The following is a 20,931-nucleotide window of genomic DNA, read 5'->3' as shown; positions in this document are numbered from 1 at the left end:
CCAGTTATCAGCAATGCAATAAGAGGTGTAGTGAACTTTAATCACCTATTAGCGGTCATTAATTCTTTCTGTTTAGAAATACTTACCTTACAGACAGCACTATTTCTGTTTTTTATTAAGGCTGGCATAGCATCCTTGTATTTCTTCAAAGAAAGTTTTGGGAGGACTGTATCTTGCCTAGTGATGTGTTACCATCTTGTCTACAAAACCAAATTACACCATTTCATTGTGAACTGCAGTCCACTTCCTAGTGTCATGAGTAGAAGAATCTTCTGCTTACGGTAAAGACCAGTTTTCCATGAGTCTTCCATGACTAAGGACCCCAGAGCACAGACTTAACAGACTCTTGGCTGTTTCTTCCAGTTACTCATTCAGATGTCTGTGAACTATCAAGGTTACACTGTAGAAAGGAAAACTCAATGATTTTGAGGTGATGTAATCTATTGTTTCTATGCCTCCCATTTTCCATCTTTCTTCGATGCTTCAGAAAGACATTGTAGGTTAGATTCACAAAAGGCTTTAGGCACCTAAATTCCATAATCAGCCCCCCCCAACACTGACAAAACCTCTGCTCAGCTGCCATCAAACCCAGTCAGTGCCTAAATTTGCTCAGCACCTACGCTTTTGCAGTAAAAGTTCGCCAGGTGCCTGCATGTTTTTTGCTTAGGCTTGCCTACACAAAATGGGTGGGGAAGAAGCAGCTTTGTAACTTTCAGCCTAGTGGTTAGGATACTTATCTATGATATATGAGATCCCCAGCTCAAGTCCTACCCCCATCTCTCGGAGGGGGCAGAAGGGATTTGAACTGGGCTCTGCTACTGCTCAGATGAGTGCTCTGACCACTGGTTTAGGGTATATTGTGTTGGGAGGGTGGGAGGGCTCTAAATCTTCCCTGTTGAAGTTGTTCCACTGTGGATTAATAATTTTAAAAAGCTCTGCAGCAGAGTCCTGGGTCTCCCACCTCCAAGGTGAGTGCTCAAATCACCAGGCTGCAGCATCATTTTCATACTTGCTCACTCACTCGCTTGCTCTCTCTCTGACCCAATGATTCTTTAATTAGTCACAGTGGAGCAGCTTCAAGAGGAGAGATTGAGGGCATTCTGCATCAGAATATCTTAGCTCCAGTGGTTACAGCACACACCTGAGAAGTAGTAGAACCCAGTTCAAATCCCTTCTCCCGGACATGTGAAGTGGGGACCTGAATTGTGTATCTCCTGCATCCCAGGTGAGTCCCTCAACCATTGGGCTAAAAGCTATGAAGGAGATCCTCATCAGCTGTTGCCACCCATTATAACCATGTCCAAGTTTCTTTGTGAATCTAGCCTTGAGTGTAGAGATGTGCCACGTTAGACTGCTATAAAACCAGACTTGTGCAATTAAAACCTATACTGCCCATGAAGTGGTTTGGTCAGTGTTGTTGTGGACATGCAGCTGAAGCCCAATATAACCACTTCTCCAGCCCAAACAAACTGGTATGATGATTTTTCCCCGGCAAAGGGGCAATTAATCAACACTCCCAGATTCCAATCCATTTCACATTGTTTCATTTTCATAGATGACAAATAAAATGAAAGAACCAACTCGAGGAATAAGTCATAACATGCTGCTATTTTACACATGTGCATGAAGTGGTATGTAGTATCAAAAGAAAATTCACATCCATGTTACTGCCCATCGGAGGTAAGGACAATCTGGGCACTAAGACACTTTCCTTTTTTTATGGCAATTAGACACTGAGCCTTTGGCCTATAATAGAACTTTTTCTAAAAAAATGTCCACTGTTACATATTCATAGATTTTAAGGAGAAGGAACCATCATGATCATAGAATCATAGAATCATAGAATATCAGAGTTGGAAGGGACCTCAAGAGGTCATCTAGTCCAACCCCCTGCTCAAAGCAGGACCAATTCCCAGCTAAATCATCCCAGCCAGGGCTTTGTCAAGCCGGGCCTTAAAAACCTCCAACGAAGGAGACTCCACCACCTCCCTAGGTAACGCATTCCAGTGTTTCACCACCCTCCTAGTGAAATAGTTTTTCCTGATATCCAACCTGGACCTCCCCCACTGCAACTTGAGACCATTGCTCCTTGTTCTGTCATCTGCCACCACTGAGAACAGCCGAGCTCCATCCTCTTTGGAACCCCCCTTCAGGTAGTTGAAGGCTGCTATCAAATCCCCCCTCATTCTTCTCTTCTGGAGACTAAACAATCCCAGTTCTCTCAGCCTCTCCTCATAAGTCATGTGCTCCAGACCCCTAATCATTTTTGTTGCCCTCCGCTGGACTCTTTCCAATTTTTCCACATCCTTCTTGTAGTGTGGGGCCCAAAACTGGACACAGTATTCCAGATGAGGCCTCATCAATGTCGAATAAAGGGGAACGATTACGTTCCTCGATCTGCTGGCAATGTCCCTACTTATACAGCCCAAAATGCCGTTAGCCTTCTTGGCAACAAGAGCACACTGTTGACTCATATCCAGCTTCTCGTCCACTGTGACCCCTAGGTCCTTTTCAGCAGAACTGCTACCTAGCCATTCGGTCCCTAGTCTGTAGCAGTGCATGGGATTCTTCCGTCCTAAGTGCAGGACTCTGCACTTGTCCTTGTTGAACCTCATCAGGTTTTTTTCTGCCCAATCCTCTAATTTGTCTAGGTCCCTCTGTATCCGATCCCTACCCTCTAGTGTATCTACCACGCCTCCTAGTTTAGTGTCATCTGCAAACTTGCTGAGAGTGCAGTCCACACCATCCTCCAGATCATTAATAAAGATATTAAACAAAACCGGCCCCAGGACCGACCCTTGGGGCACTCCACTTGAAACCGGCTGCCAACTAGACATGGAGCCATTGATCACTACCCGTTGAGCCCGACGATCTAGCCAGCTTTCTATCCACCTTACAGTCCATTCATCCAGCCCATACTTCTTTAACTTGGTGGCAAGAATACTGTGGGAGACCGTATCAAAAGCTTTGCTAAAGTCAAGAAATAACACATCCACTGCTTTCCCCTCATCCACAGAGCCAGTTATCTCATCATAGAAGGCAATTAGGTTAGTCAGGCACGACTTCCCCTTCGTGAATCCATGCTGACTGTTCCTGATCACTTTCCTGATCAGTTGTGGGCAACCTGTGGCCCATGCGACCCATCAGGGTAATCCACTGGCAGGCTGCCAGTTTATTTACATTTGCATGGCCGCCCACAGCTCCCAGTAGCTGCGGTTCACCATTCCCGGCCAATGGGAGCTGTGGGAAGTGGCACAGGCTGCAGGGATATGCTGGTCGCTGCTTCCCGCAGCTCCCATGGCTGGAAATGGCAAACCACGGCCACTGGGAGCTGCGAGCGGCTGTGCAAATGTAAACAAACTGTCTTGCGGCCTGCCAACAGATTACCCTGATGGGCCACAGGTTGCCCACCACTGATCATGATCATCTAGTCTGATCTCCTGCACATTGCAGGCTGCAGAACTTCATCCACCCACTCCTGTAATAGACCCCTAAGTTCTGGCTGAGTCACTAAAGACCTCAAATCATAAACTAAAGGCTTCCAAGTTACAGATAATCCACCATTTGCACTAGTTTAAACCTGCAAGTGACTCGTGCCTCATGCAGCAGAGGAAGGCAAAAAAAAAAAAAAAAACAGGATGTAGCTCCACCCATGTTAGCAACAATGGGAGTGTCAATGTAGACTGGGCACTGGTATTCTTAACCACTGCTCAGGGCCACCTGAGTCCTGTGATCACTAGTTGTCACACTGAGAAAAACATAATGTTGGGAGATTCCCCCTCTCTCTCCTGCAAAAAAGGATATCATAGACAAAGCCTAATACACTGATTAAAATGCATTTCAGGTCAGTAGTGCCTGAAAGCAGTTATTCTGTGATGGCTGTTGGCCTGCAGGATGTGAGTGGGTCATTTTCCTCACAGGAGTTCTACCCCACACAACGAAACCCCATGAACGTCGATCCTATTGGTCCACCTTTGGGAGCCTCTTCCAAAAGGCCATGAGACAGAGAGAATGAACTAACCTCTCAACCTTCACTTAAAGTCACTCTTAGGTTGGGATGGAACAGACTGCAGTGCAGCTGCCTGTGCTCTTTTGGGTAAAAAAACCAACGTTCTCCTGGACAATCAATCTAGTGCTTTCGCAATTCACTGGCTATGCGACTAATAGTAAAAATAATTAAGAAAAACTAGAATGAAAAATGTTGTGATGCAAATACAGGAGAACAGTGGAATCTTGTTGCAATCAAACAGTCCTAGCACTTCTTCATAACGATTGCTGATTCCATCGTCAGCTACAAGGGGATCTTCTTATCGGCTGAATAAAACCACCTCCTGTGCAAAACACCTTGCTGATTTCAGACCTTCTCCCCAACTAGCAGTCATTGTTACTCTCCAAGAACAGTGTCTGTAGTGTCAATCTTGGGCTATATGCCCTCATCAACTGCATCTGCAGCCAGTCTCCAGAAGGGACTAAAATTCATAGGAAAACCAAAGACTTATCTGGATCTCAAGCCCCACAGAGTTGGCTGTAAGCAATGGAAGTTCTTTTCTCCACAGACACTTTTGTTTCATTCATCCTTTCCTGCATTGGGAAGCTGAGAGTAACAGTCCAACAGAAGGGTAAGCCCCTTTTTTTCCTTTGTCATTTTCCTTTGATGAATACAGTAACAATAAGACATGGAAGCAGTACATCCAGTTATGCCTTTTCCTCTTGGATGTGGACGTCACCTTGGGAACCTGTGTTTTAACTCCTATACTCATCTATTGCTCTGCATTGTGCCTAACTGTAAAGGTCATACAGCAGCCCCAGCTAATGTCTGATGCAGCTGCCTGCCTTCTGAGTGAGGTGGTCCAGAGAGAGTATTGATATCATGATTTCCTCTGCCCTGGTATTTACCCACTCCTGGGTGAAATTCAAGTTACTCTTCAATCACTATGATCCCTTACATGAAGTAGGCACAAATGTCTTAAAAGACAGTCTCTTTGGACTTTATTCTCCCCTGCATTGTCTCGGTACCATCAGGAACCCAAACAGTGGTCCCTGATTCTGTGCCAGCTGGATCTGGCATGAGTTAGAGCAGCTCCTGGGCTGCTCTGATTTAAGACCGTTGTGGCTCAGCAGAGCAGTGTCTTGCCATACACCTTCCCCATCCCTGACATATCACCTCCCCGCTCCTGCATACCCTTTCACTGGAAGTGAGTGAGTGGGGGGGGGGGGAGAGGAGAGAAAGGAAATCAGAGCAGGAGCTGGCTCTGCTGATTGTATGCCCACAGGGAGTTTCTCTCCACAAGGGGACTTATGACTAGAACCTGGCCATTTTCAGTGCCAAGTGGCTGAAGCACAACTGCAACCCACCACTCAGCCTGTGTTCATCCAGAACACTTTATTCTTAACGATGACATTCATAGGTGCTATTGCCAGGCACTCTTAGTAGGGGCCATGTCTCTGGATGTTACGTTCAAATAACGGGTGAGACACCACAAGAATTTTTCTGAAAGCCCTCTGCTCATGTTATTTCTTTTACAAAGAGCTATTAAAAATTGAGCTTTCTTCTGGAGCATCATTTCCAGGAACTGAATGCTGTTAACATTCCCAATTCCATCAATACCCCTAAGATGCATTGAGCACCTTATTTTTCCCAGCAGGTATGATTCTGCAGGGTAATACTCCCCCAGTATTTACCACAGCAATGTCCTCCAACCCCCACCTTCTCCATTAGTCTTTGTGCGACATAACTGATTCTTCTCTATACCTAGAAAATTTAATCCCTGATCCCCTTCTTTGACAGTGACATTAACCTTGGGTACAGCGTGTCATGCCGTCCTCATGGTTTTTACAGTCCTACAACATGGCAGACTTTGATACAATTACAGCTTGGCAACATATCTTAATTTATGTTACAATATTGCTTCAGTGATATCAGAGACAAACGTTTAAGTCACAGAACCTCAGTTTCAAACTAGAGACCTTGCATGCAAATGGCAGCCTTGAATGTTTTTCCATCAATTTCTTATTTCATAAAAATCAATTTTTGTCGAGTTTTTACACTGTACATAAAAGACTGTGGCATCAATTAGCCTTAATTCTTCCCCCCTCCTTTTTTTTTTCTTTTTTGGAAACCTCTTTGTAGGAAAATCTCATATTTCAGCAATTTGCATTATCCACACAATCTGCTTTGAAGTTCTACGTTATGGTAAGAAAAGGATCCACTTATCTGCACATAAAAAATGTTCAAAGCTTATAAATTCCCTGAAACAGATGTACATTATCATTGGATTTGCCTCTCTCTCTTTGCTGTTGCATGGCTAATAGAGTTTCATGTGCCCTCTCACATCCTCTCCATTTAGCATCTTTTCTCTACAGAAGCATGCACCCTACTGTGCCAATCCACACTTCAAAGATTTCTGTCTATCTATTAGAAACAAAGCACAAAGTGAGAACATATGGCCCCTTTTAAATTTCCCACATTTAAGTCAATATCGTTTCTTTTCTCCTTTGGCAAAGAAACATAATAAGGTTTATCTTCTTCCTTCCTAAATCTGCCGGCTCTCTCAAACTGCTTGTGCCAATTCAGCAGTTACTTTGCAGTATCAAACTTGGCAGCACATATAAAAACAAAATCTCTAATTTTTTTAATTGCTTTTATTTCTGTAGATCAAGAAGATGCATTTAAATGATGAAAAAAGGACTAAACGTAACTGCACACTTTCAGATAAGTGGATTTTAAACCCATGAAAGGGCACAGCAGAGAGTCAATACCAAAACTGTCTTGTTCGAATTCCTTTCACAGTGACGATATCTTTCTAAATGTTTCCTTTCACCAACTAAAGGGATGGAAGCACAGTTTGGGCTCTAATCCTTTATTGAGTGAGAGGAGTTTGTTTTGTTTCCATGTTGCAAACATTCACAAAAAGACAGCACTCTGGCATTCAAAGAAGTAGTTGAGCCGACTGCCTCATTTAAAGAAAAAAATGGTTACTTAGTTTACAGTATTTGTGGTTCCTCAATCTAATTTGTCTGTGGGGAGCCCAACCATAGTGCACACAGAGCAGATCTGCACTCTGAGCAGACTCTTGAGACCAGCAGTGTCCATCGGTGTTGCTTTGCCCTATATGAGGGTGAGGGGAGAACAAGGATAGTCAAGTGCAGGCATAGTCCCCATTCCGGCAGCTGATCGAAAGATTCCACTCTGGTACGTATGTGGTGCACCCACACTGTAAGTGAGATCTACATGGACAAAGACTAGAAGAAAGAAACAAAATGAAATACACATCCTGAAAACACACAAGCTTGTACATCATTATTTGTAACATAGTATGCATTGAGTGCTTCCATGTGACCTTTCTGTGTATTATAGAGTGCTATGGCTTCAAGTTTTCACATCAGCAACATTGATGTATCTGAAAAGCCTAATTAACATTTATGCCACTTTGAAAAGTTGCTTCAGGTGCTAAGGTGACCAAAACTCTGAAAAGAAAGTCGAATGTCCCCAAGATAGTTCACTGCATAGCCAGGATTACTGATGGGAAATCAAGGTATTCCATAAAGATGCTGGCAACAAAAATTGGCATTTTTTTTAAATGAATGGCAGTTATGTTGCTTCATACAGGTTTACAGATGAACAACTAGATACAATGAAATATTAATATAAACTTGGACTGTGCTGGCCAGGGTGAGCACTGATTCTGCACATCCACTATCCACCCACGCTCCTAGCCTAGCCACAAATGAAAAGGAAAACAGAATGTTATTCGGTGTCAGATAGCACAGAAATGGTATAAAAACCTACAGACAGACATGTAGCGAGGACAAATCAATCCATAAACTGGAACACTGCAGCCTGATCACTCCTACTCCATTTTTTTAAAAAGACAGTTGAGCTGTAAAGCTTATAACTGATTCTTAGCATCGTTTTGTTGGCTCCAGAAGAGTCATTTGCTAGAGAAACCTTTCCCTGATTAGCAGTGCTCTGTAAGCACTCCAGGGCCCAGGTTCTCAGCTGGTATTAGCTCCATTTACACCTGCTGAGAACCTGGTCCATAAGAATCCCATGAAGTCACACATGCAGCGCCCTAGCAGGATTGGGCCCAGGACTGGCACACTAAGAGGGGGAAAAGTTGTGTCCCTTTGCTTAAGGTAATTACATTTCAAAACCACTTCTTGCCAAAGTTACAAAATAGCAGGAACATGGAGAGCTCACTGCCACTTCTGCTTCCCTTTTGTGCTTCCCTTCATTTCTGTGCTTAGTGGAAAGTTGGGCCAACTTTATGGAGCTTTTGCTCTGTTCCACGCCTAGTAGGGGGAGGGAATAAATTCCCTGGAGTCTGAAGCATTACGGTTTTCATAGCCTGGATTTCTAGTGAAACTTTCAGTATGTTGTAATGTTCTGTGTTTGAAAACTAACTGGCTGAGCTAAGACAGAATTTTTGAGCCCCAGTGGAGTAAATAGCTCTAGGATACCATGGCAATGGATGCATTATAAGTACCTATAGGAGACAAATATAGAGCACAGTCCCATGACCATAACAATCAACACGGGCCAACATCTTACTTTAGAGCAGGGGTTCTCAAACTTGGGGTCGTGACCCCTCAGGAGGTCACGAGATTATGACGTCGGGGTCGCGAACTGTCAGCCTCCAACCCAACCCCTGCTTTGCCTTCAGCATTTATAATAGTGTTAAATATAAAAAAATGTTTTAAGTTGTAAGGGGGGGTCGCACTCAGGCTGGCTGTTTGAAAGGGGTCACCAGTACAAAAGTTTGAGAACCACTGCTTTAGAGCTAAGCACTATAACATTTCACCGGTTATCTTTCTTGAACTTGCATTACAAGTCCTGTCGGTTAACAAGCTCAAGTGGCACTTGAGGTGTCTATCAACAGTCCAACCCTGTGGACAAGCAAATGAGGAACTATAAACACCCACTCCAAAGTCACTTTGCTGAGATCAGTGGAAGGACCGTGGAAAATCCAGCCTTTCACATAACACTGACATGGGCAGAGAAAATAAAGGCTCCAACATGTGTTGGAATCTCCCAAGTTTTATTTGACTTTTTAAATTTGTTCATCAAAAAACAAGTTTGGCAAACATTTAGCAGAAATTCATACAAGAGAAAGCTACAAGTTGCACTGGCAAACTGCATTTTTAAGAGTAAAAATCTGCCTTCTGATGCATGGAAGGGTTCCTCTTGGCTCCATGGGAACTACATAGATGTAGCTGAAGATAAATTTGGACTCAAATTGCCTGACGAGTATTTGATCAGAAAATTGACCAAAGGTTTAGTGTGTTGTATTTTTTATGAACAAAATAAATAAATAATGTGAGTGACATGCAACTGCAACCCCCGGTAGCCTCAGTTGTCAGGCAGATTTGAAACAAGGACTATCATCATCAAAGCACATCTAATAGCTAGCACTAGTAGTAGCTGTTGGCCTCTCTGTGGACTAGGCACTAGAGCAGTGATACAAAACACCCTTTACAAGCATGTGACACAAAGCAGCAGTCAAAAGGCACCAAATTAGCAGCATGTCTGACATTGTCATACTAATGATTGTCCAAGTTAGTCAAACCCCACTGCGCTGTTGTTGTTTGTTTGAAACATCTGTTACTTCCTAACAGCAGAAACAGGGCTCCAGAAAAGACAGGCTCCGGGTCTGATCCTGAGTGGTATTTCCTAGGATAGAGAGGTTATAAATATGCTCTGAAATGGCCTGATTTCCAGAAGTGCTGAGCACTCCACAGCTCCTAGCTGCAATGGGAGTGGCCAGTGCTCATCACTTTAATATATCAGGACATAGACATCTATGTCCTGCTCCCCTTTGTGAAATGACCGTGCATATCTTTATAAGGAGTTTGCCAGGTACTGGGGATGCTACTCAGACAGAAGTTTGCAAAAGACTTGTTGAAACACATCCTCTACTAAAAAATCCCATGTGGATTAGGCCCTGGTTTGAGACTCAGAAGACGTGAGTTCAATTTTCAGCTCTGCCACTGGCTGGCTGGGTGACTTTGTGCAAGTCACTGCCATGCTCTGTGCCTCAGTTTCCCCTTCCATAAACTGGGGATAATGATACTGAGCACCTTTGTAAAGTGCTTTGAGATCAACTGATGAAAAATGCTATGCAAGACTTAGGTATTATTATAACTATGAGCCATACACATTGTAACATACAACGTTCAATAAGATGCTGTGGATACAATAGTCTTCAGACAATACTTTCCTTTCCTTCCATCTTTTCCCCCCCCTCTGGTTAATTTTTACTCTTGATCCCTCTAAGATCTCCCTATGCATTGCTTCCCAATCTCTCTTCCTAGCCCCGGACAATAATCCATCCATGTATCTCAAATCCTTTTGATCTAAAACAAATAAATGAAAATAATCACCATTATTTAGTTCAGTAGAAATGAATTAGCTGGAAATATAAAAAGATTAGAGCATGATTAACAACATTGTTTAATAACCATGATCCAAACCACACATGAGATACAAATTTAATATCTACCGCACAAATATCAATTTAGTTATTCCACATATCTGGTATCCAGTCTAAAGTTTAGCTCCAATTCTCTGACCACCTAAACCAGGTATGCAAAGCAGAAAGACACAGATACCCTTTCCAAGTCAAATTAATTCATCGGCAGTCAAATTCTGCAGAGAAAAAGAAATCATCACGTGATAAATCAAGCCTGGGTGTTGTAGGATAGGAGCAATGGAGAAGCTGGGAAATCTAATCCCAGAAAGTAAATTCAATTTGTTTTTTCTCCAAGTTGCTCTTATGTAAGGGATTTTCAAACCGGTTTGTGTTTGGGTGCACTCTAAAGACCCTCTCCTCCCCACAACGAAAGCGGTCAGTTTTACTAGCAATAAGTGTATAAACCCAAAGGGCCCTTGAGTATATCCATCAGAAATCCCCAGCCATGTCTATACTGGAATATTGCATTATATTAGAATGTGCGTTAACTAACGTGATGTTAAATATGACTTAGCATCCAGTGTAGACGTGAAAACGTAACTTTTGGTCTTGATTAACTCTAGACACTCCCTTTGGGTTAACCATGACCAACTAGCACATTTCTGACTGTGTGTGTCTACACTATGCACTAAATCATGTTTAATATGTTAGTTAACATGTTTTCTAACAATGCAGTTTCCCAGTGTAGACAAAGCCACAGTGACGTCACTTCCCCATTCATTTGGAACAGTGGATGGAATCTGGCTCTCAGTAAACCAGTGAGGTGCACAACTGCATGTGGATCAGATTAGGCATTAACTGTGTGTGCACGGCAATAGACAAGTTCTTGAGTAAAAGGGTTACCTGTGTCTTAACACTAAAATGTGTCCAAATGATCATCTTTGTCTCTGAGTCTCCACTCTGAGGCATACACTATTTAATTTCCAGCAATGGACATTTCTTAAAGGGACCAGAAATTCTTTTGTTTTTGTTCAGAATTTTTTCTATTAACATCTTGCTGTACGCTTCACTAGCGACCATTATAGTAGCCAGGCTGTCACAGAGGTCAAAGATTATGTGGTTTCCTGTTCATTTTTCCCCCCTAGAGTCCGCTCTGCCAGCATGCCAGTGAGAGCTGTACATCAGCATCTGAGGGAAGAATTTGGCCTTATGTTTGTTTGTGACTGGAAGATGTTTGGATGCACTTTGAGAACCTCCGATGAAATGCTCTAATGAAGTACTAAGCACTATTATTGTTCTTAATAAAATTATGAGCCTGGTTTTCCTATACATTTAATTTAAAAATATCAATCACTCCCAAAACCATCAAAAGAAGGAAGCAGAAAAGTAGATACTGAAAAGCTTTATCTGCGTGGTGGAGATTCTAATCCCATACTCTTGGCGTGAAATCTTGGTCACATCAAAATCGACAGGTGTTCAATGGACTAAGATGAGACTTGCTATCTTCTTAGATTCTTTTGCTTTTTATTAAGCAAAGGAGTGACAAGAGCTTTGAGCTTCTTTGTTTTCAGAATTTGCATGCCTGAAATATGTAGGAGATAGGAAATTTGAACTTTGAGGCTAAATATTTTAAATATAAACCTAAGCATGCACACTTCATCCTCTATGGCCCAACCCTGTTCCCATTAGCGGTAATGGGGGCCCTTCTATCAGTGCGATTCCCTGATCTGTAGGCACTGGCAGCAATCACAATGTGCCACTGAAATCCACAAAAAAAGACCCCCAGGAAGTTGTTTTCTGAACTAGTAAAACTTTAATTAACAGGAGTTTCTCTTGGCACAGTTTTTGCTATTAAATAAATAAAGCATTTAGTCAAAACCATCTATATTTACTATACAAAATACTGAAAAGCAAACATTTTTAAAAGATACAGAAACTTAGGGTTCTGTGAAAAAAACCTGTGCTACATGAGCAGTTATTCACACTTAATGCACGTAACACAAATGCAACACAGTATTTAGCTACTGTATATTCGTACGTGGCTGGTGCAAATTTTTTAGTGTGGGGATGCCATGTTATTAAAATTCATTTGTACTTCACAGAATATAAGCAAGGTAGAATTTGTCTTTTGGATATCAAAAAATAAATCAAGTTAAAAGTTGTGGCTGATGGTCAATTGTGATTCGCTGTTTTAAGAGTCCACTTTCATTGGTATTAACTTCGGACGTGTTTAGATTAGATGGGAGTTTGTTACTACTACTGCTGTTATCTTTTCTGGCAGAATATCTTTGGGTTTTAGAGCAATTCTTGCCCATTCTACATTCCTCCCTCTCCCAAGCCCCTGCCCCCCAGACAAAACATACTAAATATATTCTAGATTTCAAATATTTTGGCCAGCAATGATCTGTGTATTTTTTAAAGAATCAACCATTTCCTTTTGTTAACATTGCAGAACGGTGGCAAATACTCTGCTGAAAAGAGAACAGCATCTCTTACATCTCAGGAACAGATAGCATGGCATCCCTTTTCAGATGGAATGTACATTTGTGTGTTTGCATGCGATATAACATAAGTCACTTGAATACATCAGACTTCATTAACACTATAATATAAATAAGCTTATTCCTTCTACTAGACATGTAAATGCCTTTTTTTTTGCAGTCCATAATTCTATATACATTGAAAAAGAATGATACACAAGCAGCAAAATAGGCTTAGACTAGAACAACTCAGTGGTAACTAACCAAATTTGTGGCCTTTTCATATTTTCAATACAGAACATTCTGCATATAAATATTTTTGGACTTAGGAATTTTAAAATAAACAGAACAGTATAGTTGTCACACAGATCAAACACACTTTAAAACATTTTGCTAGATTTAACAGAACACAATGTCGACGTCTAAAAAAGAAATTAAAAATAAACCAGATTTTTCAAAGGGACAATAAGTCTAAACAACTGCTGATTTTGGGAGACATGAGATGGAACTAATTACCCACAATTCCACAAGAAGGCAAGGCTTTCAACATTGTTTTCTTTAAATGTTGATGTCTCTGTGTCCTTCCCTAGGACACTATCCTTCTAACAGTTAACGCTCAGCAGCAGGGAAATCTCCCATCTTGAACTGATCAAGACTGTAGTTTGCAACAAAACAGGCCCTATTCATAAAGGGCCCTTAGAAATGTGGGATAGTAACATTTCCCACTATACATTGTAGACAAAACACACAAATAATTAAAAGAAACTAAAACCAAAAGCAAATACGTTTGATAGAACAGTTACATTTTTATGTGATCAGAACTCTACTTTTTAGTTCCCAAAGCAATAGAGCAGTTGCTATTTACTCACTTTTGCCTGCACTGTACAAATGTACTACAAATCTGAGCCTCACAGAAAGCAAAACTCAGATGTACTGACTTTTTTGTCACACTTTTTCCCATTTGCATTTGACCTTTACATTTCTCAGCAGCCAATACTGGTCTCATAGGTCTTGCCTCATTTGACTTTGTGGAATGGAAGCCCTTTGATATGAAAAGAGTGGTAGAGTCCAGAATGACTGTGAGCAGCGTTCTTTACATGTTGAATTGTCTTTAAAAAAGGAGCAGAGCAAAGCTGTAGGTGCTGGGGAAACACAAATCGCAGGCACCCCAGAAAATGCCATGGGGTATGTGTTTTATAACATACCTAAAAAGTCACTGTTGTAAGAAAAAAAATAATGTTAATATTCAAACCACAGATTTCTAAAACACAAGAAAATGTACCTGAGAGTGTGTGTGTATATATATATATTTATCTATTTATATTTTTATATATATTTGCCAACATTTAAAGTGAGAAAGTATATTTTCCTCCAATTCTTTCTCAAAACAAAGAATTGTGGATTCAAAACAAAACAAAACAATGAATGTTAGTTATGGCCCAAGCATTAAGGTTTAGTGATGGTTAACATCCACCTCTTTTCTTTCTTCTCAGATGGTTTCCCAATGCAGAATGGAGAGTAAATAAAAGAAAAAAGGAAGTATATTTAACTATGACTCAATATCTAACAGACTGGACTTGAGTCAGTAAAGAACCTTGAAGGGAAAAAGAAAGTATCAGTTGTAAAATGTAGCTCTGTTGACAAATATAGCTAATATTTCCTTGTAATTATTAAGATAGCTTGAAAAGATGTGAAAGTACAAACACAAACAGGCTACATGAATGCAGTATATTAAAATCCCCTTGTAGCACATTACAATCAATAAAAAGAAAAGAAAATTTGAATAATACTAGAGGTAGCAGCTGTTTGTATTTTCTGTTATTCTGAGTATTTCTGGAGTCCAAACCTTCGAACATTGCTCCCCTGATAAAAGGCTTGTGTGCAATAAGCCGACATATGGCAGACTGGTAAGCTAGATGTCTGCAGTGTTGTTTGAAGTATCTTTTTCTAATACAATGAAGGAAGTACTTGTAAAGGAAGTGCGCTGATGACCTGCATTAAATCACAGCTCTGAAAGCTATGGCTGTTTGTTGTTTTACAAGCCACTTAAAAACCAATATCAACAAGTTGTTAAGTAAGCTATGCAGTTTCACAACATATAAATAGTGTCAGTTTCAATGGTTTCATATAATTTCTAAAATATACGCTAGCAGAATATTAATGGAGTAACAATAATATTAATCATAATAATGCCTTAGTCTGAAGTCACAGGAAGGCGTTTCCTTCATATGGGGGGATTCCTGGAGGATATTGGTGGGATTGGTTTTATGTCTGGTAGAAGTGATGATAGTGGTGGTGATGCTCATGGTGGTGATGGTGTTCATGTCTCTGGATCATTTGTCCAACTTGGCCTTCATACAAAATGACTGCGGGCAGGTCTCTCACCTGCTCTTTTTCCACAACTGTCCCCGGAGAATGGAAGGTTTTGCACATTTGATGATTCTCCTTTGCCCTCTGCTTATGTTTCTTGTGAGCCTGCTGGGACTGCATGGGGAGGTAAGGAAGATTCTGGCCCACCCGTGCAGTTGGGGAAGCCATCGGCATGGATGCACCTTGAAGAGGTTTATTCCTTACTGCCCTTCCAGGGTGAACAGAGGCTACATTTTTGCTCTGGACCTTGGGAGACCTAACAAAGTGCTTGTTTGAGTCCTGATTGCGCAGCCTTTGTTGTATTTCTGCAATCTTGGCGTATGAGGCATCAGCCAAATTGATGTGGCTGGGGTCCACCACTTGAGATTTCCTGTGGTGGGCATGGAAGATTTCAGGTTCATGAGAGCGGGATCTAGTCTGATTCACAACTCTATTTGGTGGGTCATATTTCTGAGCTGCTGGAGGAGATCCTAGAAAGGAACAAACAGAGTTAGTTATCTAATATTTCAAATTTTAATTAGCAGCATGCACTTGGCAGGGTTAAGTTTATTGGCAGAGTAGAATTTTCCTTGGGAAGTGAACATAATTATGCCCGTAGCTGTTTAGAAAAAGTTTTAAAAGTCCTTGTGACAGAGTGCTAGGCAAGAACGGTTGAGCCAGCACTCTTGTCACGGCAGCTCTAATCAAACAATGCAGAATGGAGCTGGTTAAACAGAGCTGTGCCTAATTTGTGGGGGGGATCAGAACTGGCAAGCTAATTAAGCCATTAGGCAGAGGCTACAAATAGGCACAGGAAGGAAGTAGAAGGAGGAAAAGCAGGCAACGGGGGAGGAGAGAGAGATTACCCTTTGCTGCTTGTTACAGGAGCTGCGGACTCCCTAGGACACTTGGAGCAGAGCTGTATATAGTGTGAAGGTGGTGTAAATAAACTACACAAGATGTTTGACAAGCACAAGGGTCTCTAAGCAATTTGTGAACCAAAGCGGAGGCAGGAGCCAGAGGACCATGTCACAGTCCTATTATTAAATACTATCAAATGAATTTTTTTTTTTTTAAAGAAGGCCTTACTGTCAGGCCCTGTGGGTGTTAAGACTCCAATCCTCCACCTGGCAATCTCACAGACAGCAGCTGGGACCACAGATCCAGGAACCTGAACTAAGCACAAGCCCCATCTCTATGCTCTGATTGGGTGACTGCCATGGTTCCTGATTGGCTTAAATAAGGGCTGAAGCCCAGAGGAGAGAACAGGACGATGGCTGTACAACTGGGCTTCACGCTGCCATGGACTGCTGCTCTGGTCTTTACCTGTTCTGGCCTTCTGATCCTGACCTCCTTGTGTCCTGACTCATGTAGGGTGGTCACTCACATGTTCCCAGAATTCCAAACACTCCAGTACTTCTGGGAATGGCATGGGCCTGCCTCCGCTTGTGTGACCCCACCTCTGCCGGGTGACCTAGCATGTGAGGTCATGCCACATGGGGGGGCATCATCTCTAAGTGCATGCCACTCTGCCCCCATTGGCATGACTTCGCACACATGGTGTATTCAAGGTCACATTGTAGGGGGCAGAGAGGCATGCTCTTAAAAATGGCATCCCTTGACCAATACTGGACAAAACCAGACAGGGGACACCCCAAAAGAAGACTGCCCAGTTCAAAACTGGACGAGTGGCCTCCCTAGATTCTTGATCCCTGTCCTCTGATTTGTCTCTTGATTCTGATCTCCTGGTGTTCCAACTTGGCCTGATTCTTGGTAATTGGCTCCTTGGCCCTGAACTCTTGGCTTGCACCCAATGCCATCCCTTAGGACACGCTACCCAGGCCCCAGCCCTGACACTTACTCTATTTTGACAAACTCTCCTTCTTGGACAACAGTCTAGATTATATCAAAATGATGTCATCTGATACAGTAAAATACAGAGGCAGGGCAAAACTGCAGTCCAAACCCCTTTGAATCTGGGGGTTTGGGTTCTGGATTGGACGCCAAAATCTGAAAGCAACTATTTTCTGGTTCCAGTTCAGATGTGGCCTGCATCATCGAAGCCTAGCCCTGATTTTGCCCCAGTCCTAATAAACTGGATCTGAACACTGCTCTCCAAGCCCATCTCCAGTAAATAGCTATGGATCAATCACACAACATGCTCATTTCTAAATTCAGTGGGCCCAATTCACCCCATGTAGCTGAAGACAGAACTGGGACAAAAGTCTGAAAAATCAATTCCTATATTACCTGGCCCAAATTTTGATGTATAGTTTTCTATTCCTGCAAGATCCAAATAGTGGTTTCTCCTTTCAATGTTCTCATCCACGCAATGGCGATAGCACCCGCTTTGCTCAGGAGTGTTGTCACTGGGGTGATATCTGTGAGCAGGAAGCAAAATGAAAATTCAGCAAAACTTCTTCAAATTGTTACTGCCACCTCGAATCCAAAAGTTCATGGACACTTTGAAATGATAGGAGTTACTTGCAACGAATGTTTGACGTTCTGGATTTCCCATGGGCTAACTATACAGCCCTGCATCGACTCTCCTTTCCCTCCTATACATTGAGTCCATGATGTTGCAAAAAAGGATACTTTCAAATCTGCTTCACGCAAAAGCAGATAAAAACACCATGAGGGTTTATTACATACTGCGTAGAGTCTGTAGTTGGGCCAAACCATTCAATACATTCGCTAATCTGGGCATGCCAAGGAAAGGTTGCTGTTTGACATGGCTGCTCCCAGCTCTGCAGGGAGGCATTGCAATGAGTCTGGTGCTAGATAAATGGTCTAAATGTTCATGTGGTTCTGCTTCAGGGAAGTACGCAGGTGTATTTACTAGAGAGAAACTGGGGGAGAAGGTGTCAGTGGAAAAAATCTGAGATAATGCATTGCTTTTTGCCAAAATACGTTTAATAAAGTCAGATCAACCTCTGGCTTCATAATCCCGACTCCTTTTCCTGCTCAGCTTTGCAACTTTATTTATAGCAGAACTATTTCCTGAGAATGAATATCTGAAATACCATTTGTTTATGAGGGGAAAAAAAATCAAGCAGGGGTTTACAATACTGTATCCAACAATGCTGAACAGTTTCATTTACCATGTCCAGATGTGAACAATTTCTCTATTGCAACAAATGGGACGAGGAAAACACTTTTTTCATTAAATCACGGATTATCATTCAGGGCGGCACTTCCATCTCTGAGACCGTGGGATGGATTTTGCTTTCCTTTACACCTCCGTGAAACCCTACTTCTATCAGTGGGAGGCCAGGATTTCAGGCTGGTTCCAAAATAAGGACTCAGTCCTGCATGGTGTTGAGTGCTCAGGCCCCAGTTCAGCACAGCAGTTAAGCTTTATCTTTCAGCACCTTGCAGTCTGCAGGATTGCGCCCTGTGTGAGGTTGGTGTCTCAGTAGGGATCTCCTAGAGAGCCACCTCGATAAAAATCCCCAATCTATCACAGGGTGTCAGATTCATTTGGAGGGTTAAGTTTACATTGCTTTAATACACCTTTACCCCGATAGAACACGAATTCGGCTATAACGCGGTAAAGCAGCACTCCAGGTGGGGGGCGGGAGGGGGCTGCGCGCTCCAGCGGGTCAAAGCAAATTCGATATAACGCGGTTTCATCTATAACGCGGTAAGATTTTTTGGCTCCCGAGGACAGCGTTATATCAGGGTAGAGGTGTATATGCAAATATTCTTGCATGTGACACTGCCTGCCTGGAAAGCCGTGAAACTTTAAAGGTTTGGAATATGGTGCTGAAGTCACCTTTACACCACTGCACTAGCGTGTCAAAAAGAGCTGGAACAGGAAACTACCAGGCGTTTTCTGCTTTTGATAACTAATCAGCCCATACACCATACAAACCTCATCTGGATCTTTGTGGAATTCTACAACTATGGCAGTTTAACTTGTAGGAACACAAATCAAAGAGCTTCAGCAGCTACGATTTGGCATACGAGTGCCATATATTGCTGCTGATCTGCCACAGCTCGTGGAGATCAATGGAAGTTGCATGCATGCATTGAAGACACTGTATGGTTCATACAGCGTAGGAATAACTATTTCTGGTCCAGCACAATTCAGCAGCATTGTATAAAACTGTCCAAAATGGAACTACCTGGGAACCAGTTTTTTTGGTACTGTAATGAATTCCATCCCTCACTGAGACAATGGAGAAAAATTATGCTAGTACCATCACAGCCCTGAATTCTAACAGCTTTCTTACATGTAAAATGACATTCAACAATGCAAATATGCACAGTGAAGCAATTACACATTGATGAGAGATGTGCTCCACCGCCAAAGAGAACGTCAAGTATTTCTGACCACTGGGGTTTCTGGCATCCATCCCCTGCCTGCTCCTTTGCACATACATGGAAGCATTCAGGCATCAAACACTTGATTTTAATCTTCTGCAGGATGTAAGAAGGTGTGTGTCTGAGAAAGAGACATTTGCTAATGTCTTTGAACAGTATGTGAAACCCTTTTCTGAAACTCTGAAGCACTATTACGACGAGCAGTCCTGATATTATATAACAGAACGGGGGATACAGCAGCACAAATGTGTAGGTCAGGAAACTGCAAAGGACATTTCCTGAAAGCTGCGGTCTGAGAGAACATGACATTTAAACAAGTCAGGGCTAAATTGCTTAAACAGGTCTGGGTGAAGAGGACGAAGAGAAAAAGCCAATAGGTACCAATGGAGACTGTGAAACTGTGGGAGAGGGGAAAGATATTTCAAAGGCTTGTTTTACGTAAGTATTTTCCCTGTTGCCCAAAAGCAAGAATAAACAGCAACAGAAATGGGATGGCATTAACACAACCAAAACATGAAGTTGCCTGCTAATGGTGTTCTCGCGGTCAGTGCTATTATTATTATGAGAGAGATGCTGGGTAAACCAATCATAAATCTGGATACTTGATCTGAATACTTGCATTAGCACTACAGGTAGAAGCTCTAGCCCATAGCTTCCAACATATGAAATCCCACCCCCAGAATACTTTTCCCACCTGACAGGCAGGGACATCCCTATCAGCTTCATCTTGAATATTAATAGAATCTTGCCTGTAATTCCCAGGAGACTGAAATCATGAAAACATATGCCTCTCACACATTATTTCATTGCAACTCCAAAGGCGAGCCCCCACACATTCATCCCCCTGCCACTGATGAACGTGAGGAAGACTTTCACATGCTTAGCCATTTGGCCAAGGTGCACAGAAACTTGGGGCTTATTCCTGCAACAGACACAAGGGCCAGATTCTTTGCTGTGTCCACATTTGGCGGGGTGTAGCGAAGGAAGGGGATTCTCAGGAATTCAGTGTTGGCTGCCTGATGCTCGGCTTAGCCCTGGTTACCGGTTAGAATTGCCTAGGAAGGCTCTAACATGAGCCTGCTAGCAATGGTACCCAAGGGACCATCTGCATCCTGTGGCAGAGGGGTAAAAAGGGAGCAGAGCCAAGAATCTGCCCCACAGAAAACACATTTGGTGCAAGTATGACTGCTGGTTTCAAATGGGAGTAGCTGACATTCAGAATACAGCCCTGTCCTATTCAGAAGCAGCACCTTGTTCAATTCAGATGAAGAAACAGCTTTTGAACAGGTTATGGGCTCTACATCTTAAGTCAGCTAAGATGTCTCTTCATGCAAATACATTCAAATTACTAAGCAAATAATGTGGAC

The 20,931-nt window shown here is 42.3% G+C and overlaps 1 protein-coding gene across 2 annotated transcripts in view; it reads right to left on the bottom strand.

Annotated features, from left to right (window-relative positions):
• Window positions 1–12,202: 12,202 nt before the first annotated feature.
• NKD1 (NKD inhibitor of WNT signaling pathway 1) overlaps window positions 12,203–20,931 on the bottom strand; it is a 163,097-nt gene continuing 154,368 nt past the window's right edge. For both annotated transcript variants that reach the window (XM_034788568.1, XM_034788567.1), the window contains 2 exons: window positions 17,489–17,619; window positions 12,203–15,729 (listed from right to left, as the gene is read on the bottom strand). In XM_034788568.1, the coding sequence (XP_034644459.1) occupies window positions 15,155–15,729; window positions 17,489–17,619 (706 nt within the window). In that variant the 3' untranslated portion in view covers window positions 12,203–15,154. The remainder of the gene's footprint in view (window positions 15,730–17,488; window positions 17,620–20,931) is intronic.

This window comes from Trachemys scripta, chromosome 13, assembly GCF_013100865.1.
Source record: "Trachemys scripta elegans isolate TJP31775 chromosome 13, CAS_Tse_1.0, whole genome shotgun sequence".
NCBI lineage: Eukaryota > Metazoa > Chordata > Testudines > Emydidae > Trachemys > Trachemys scripta.
This window is presented reverse-complemented; position numbering and strand designations above follow the sequence as displayed.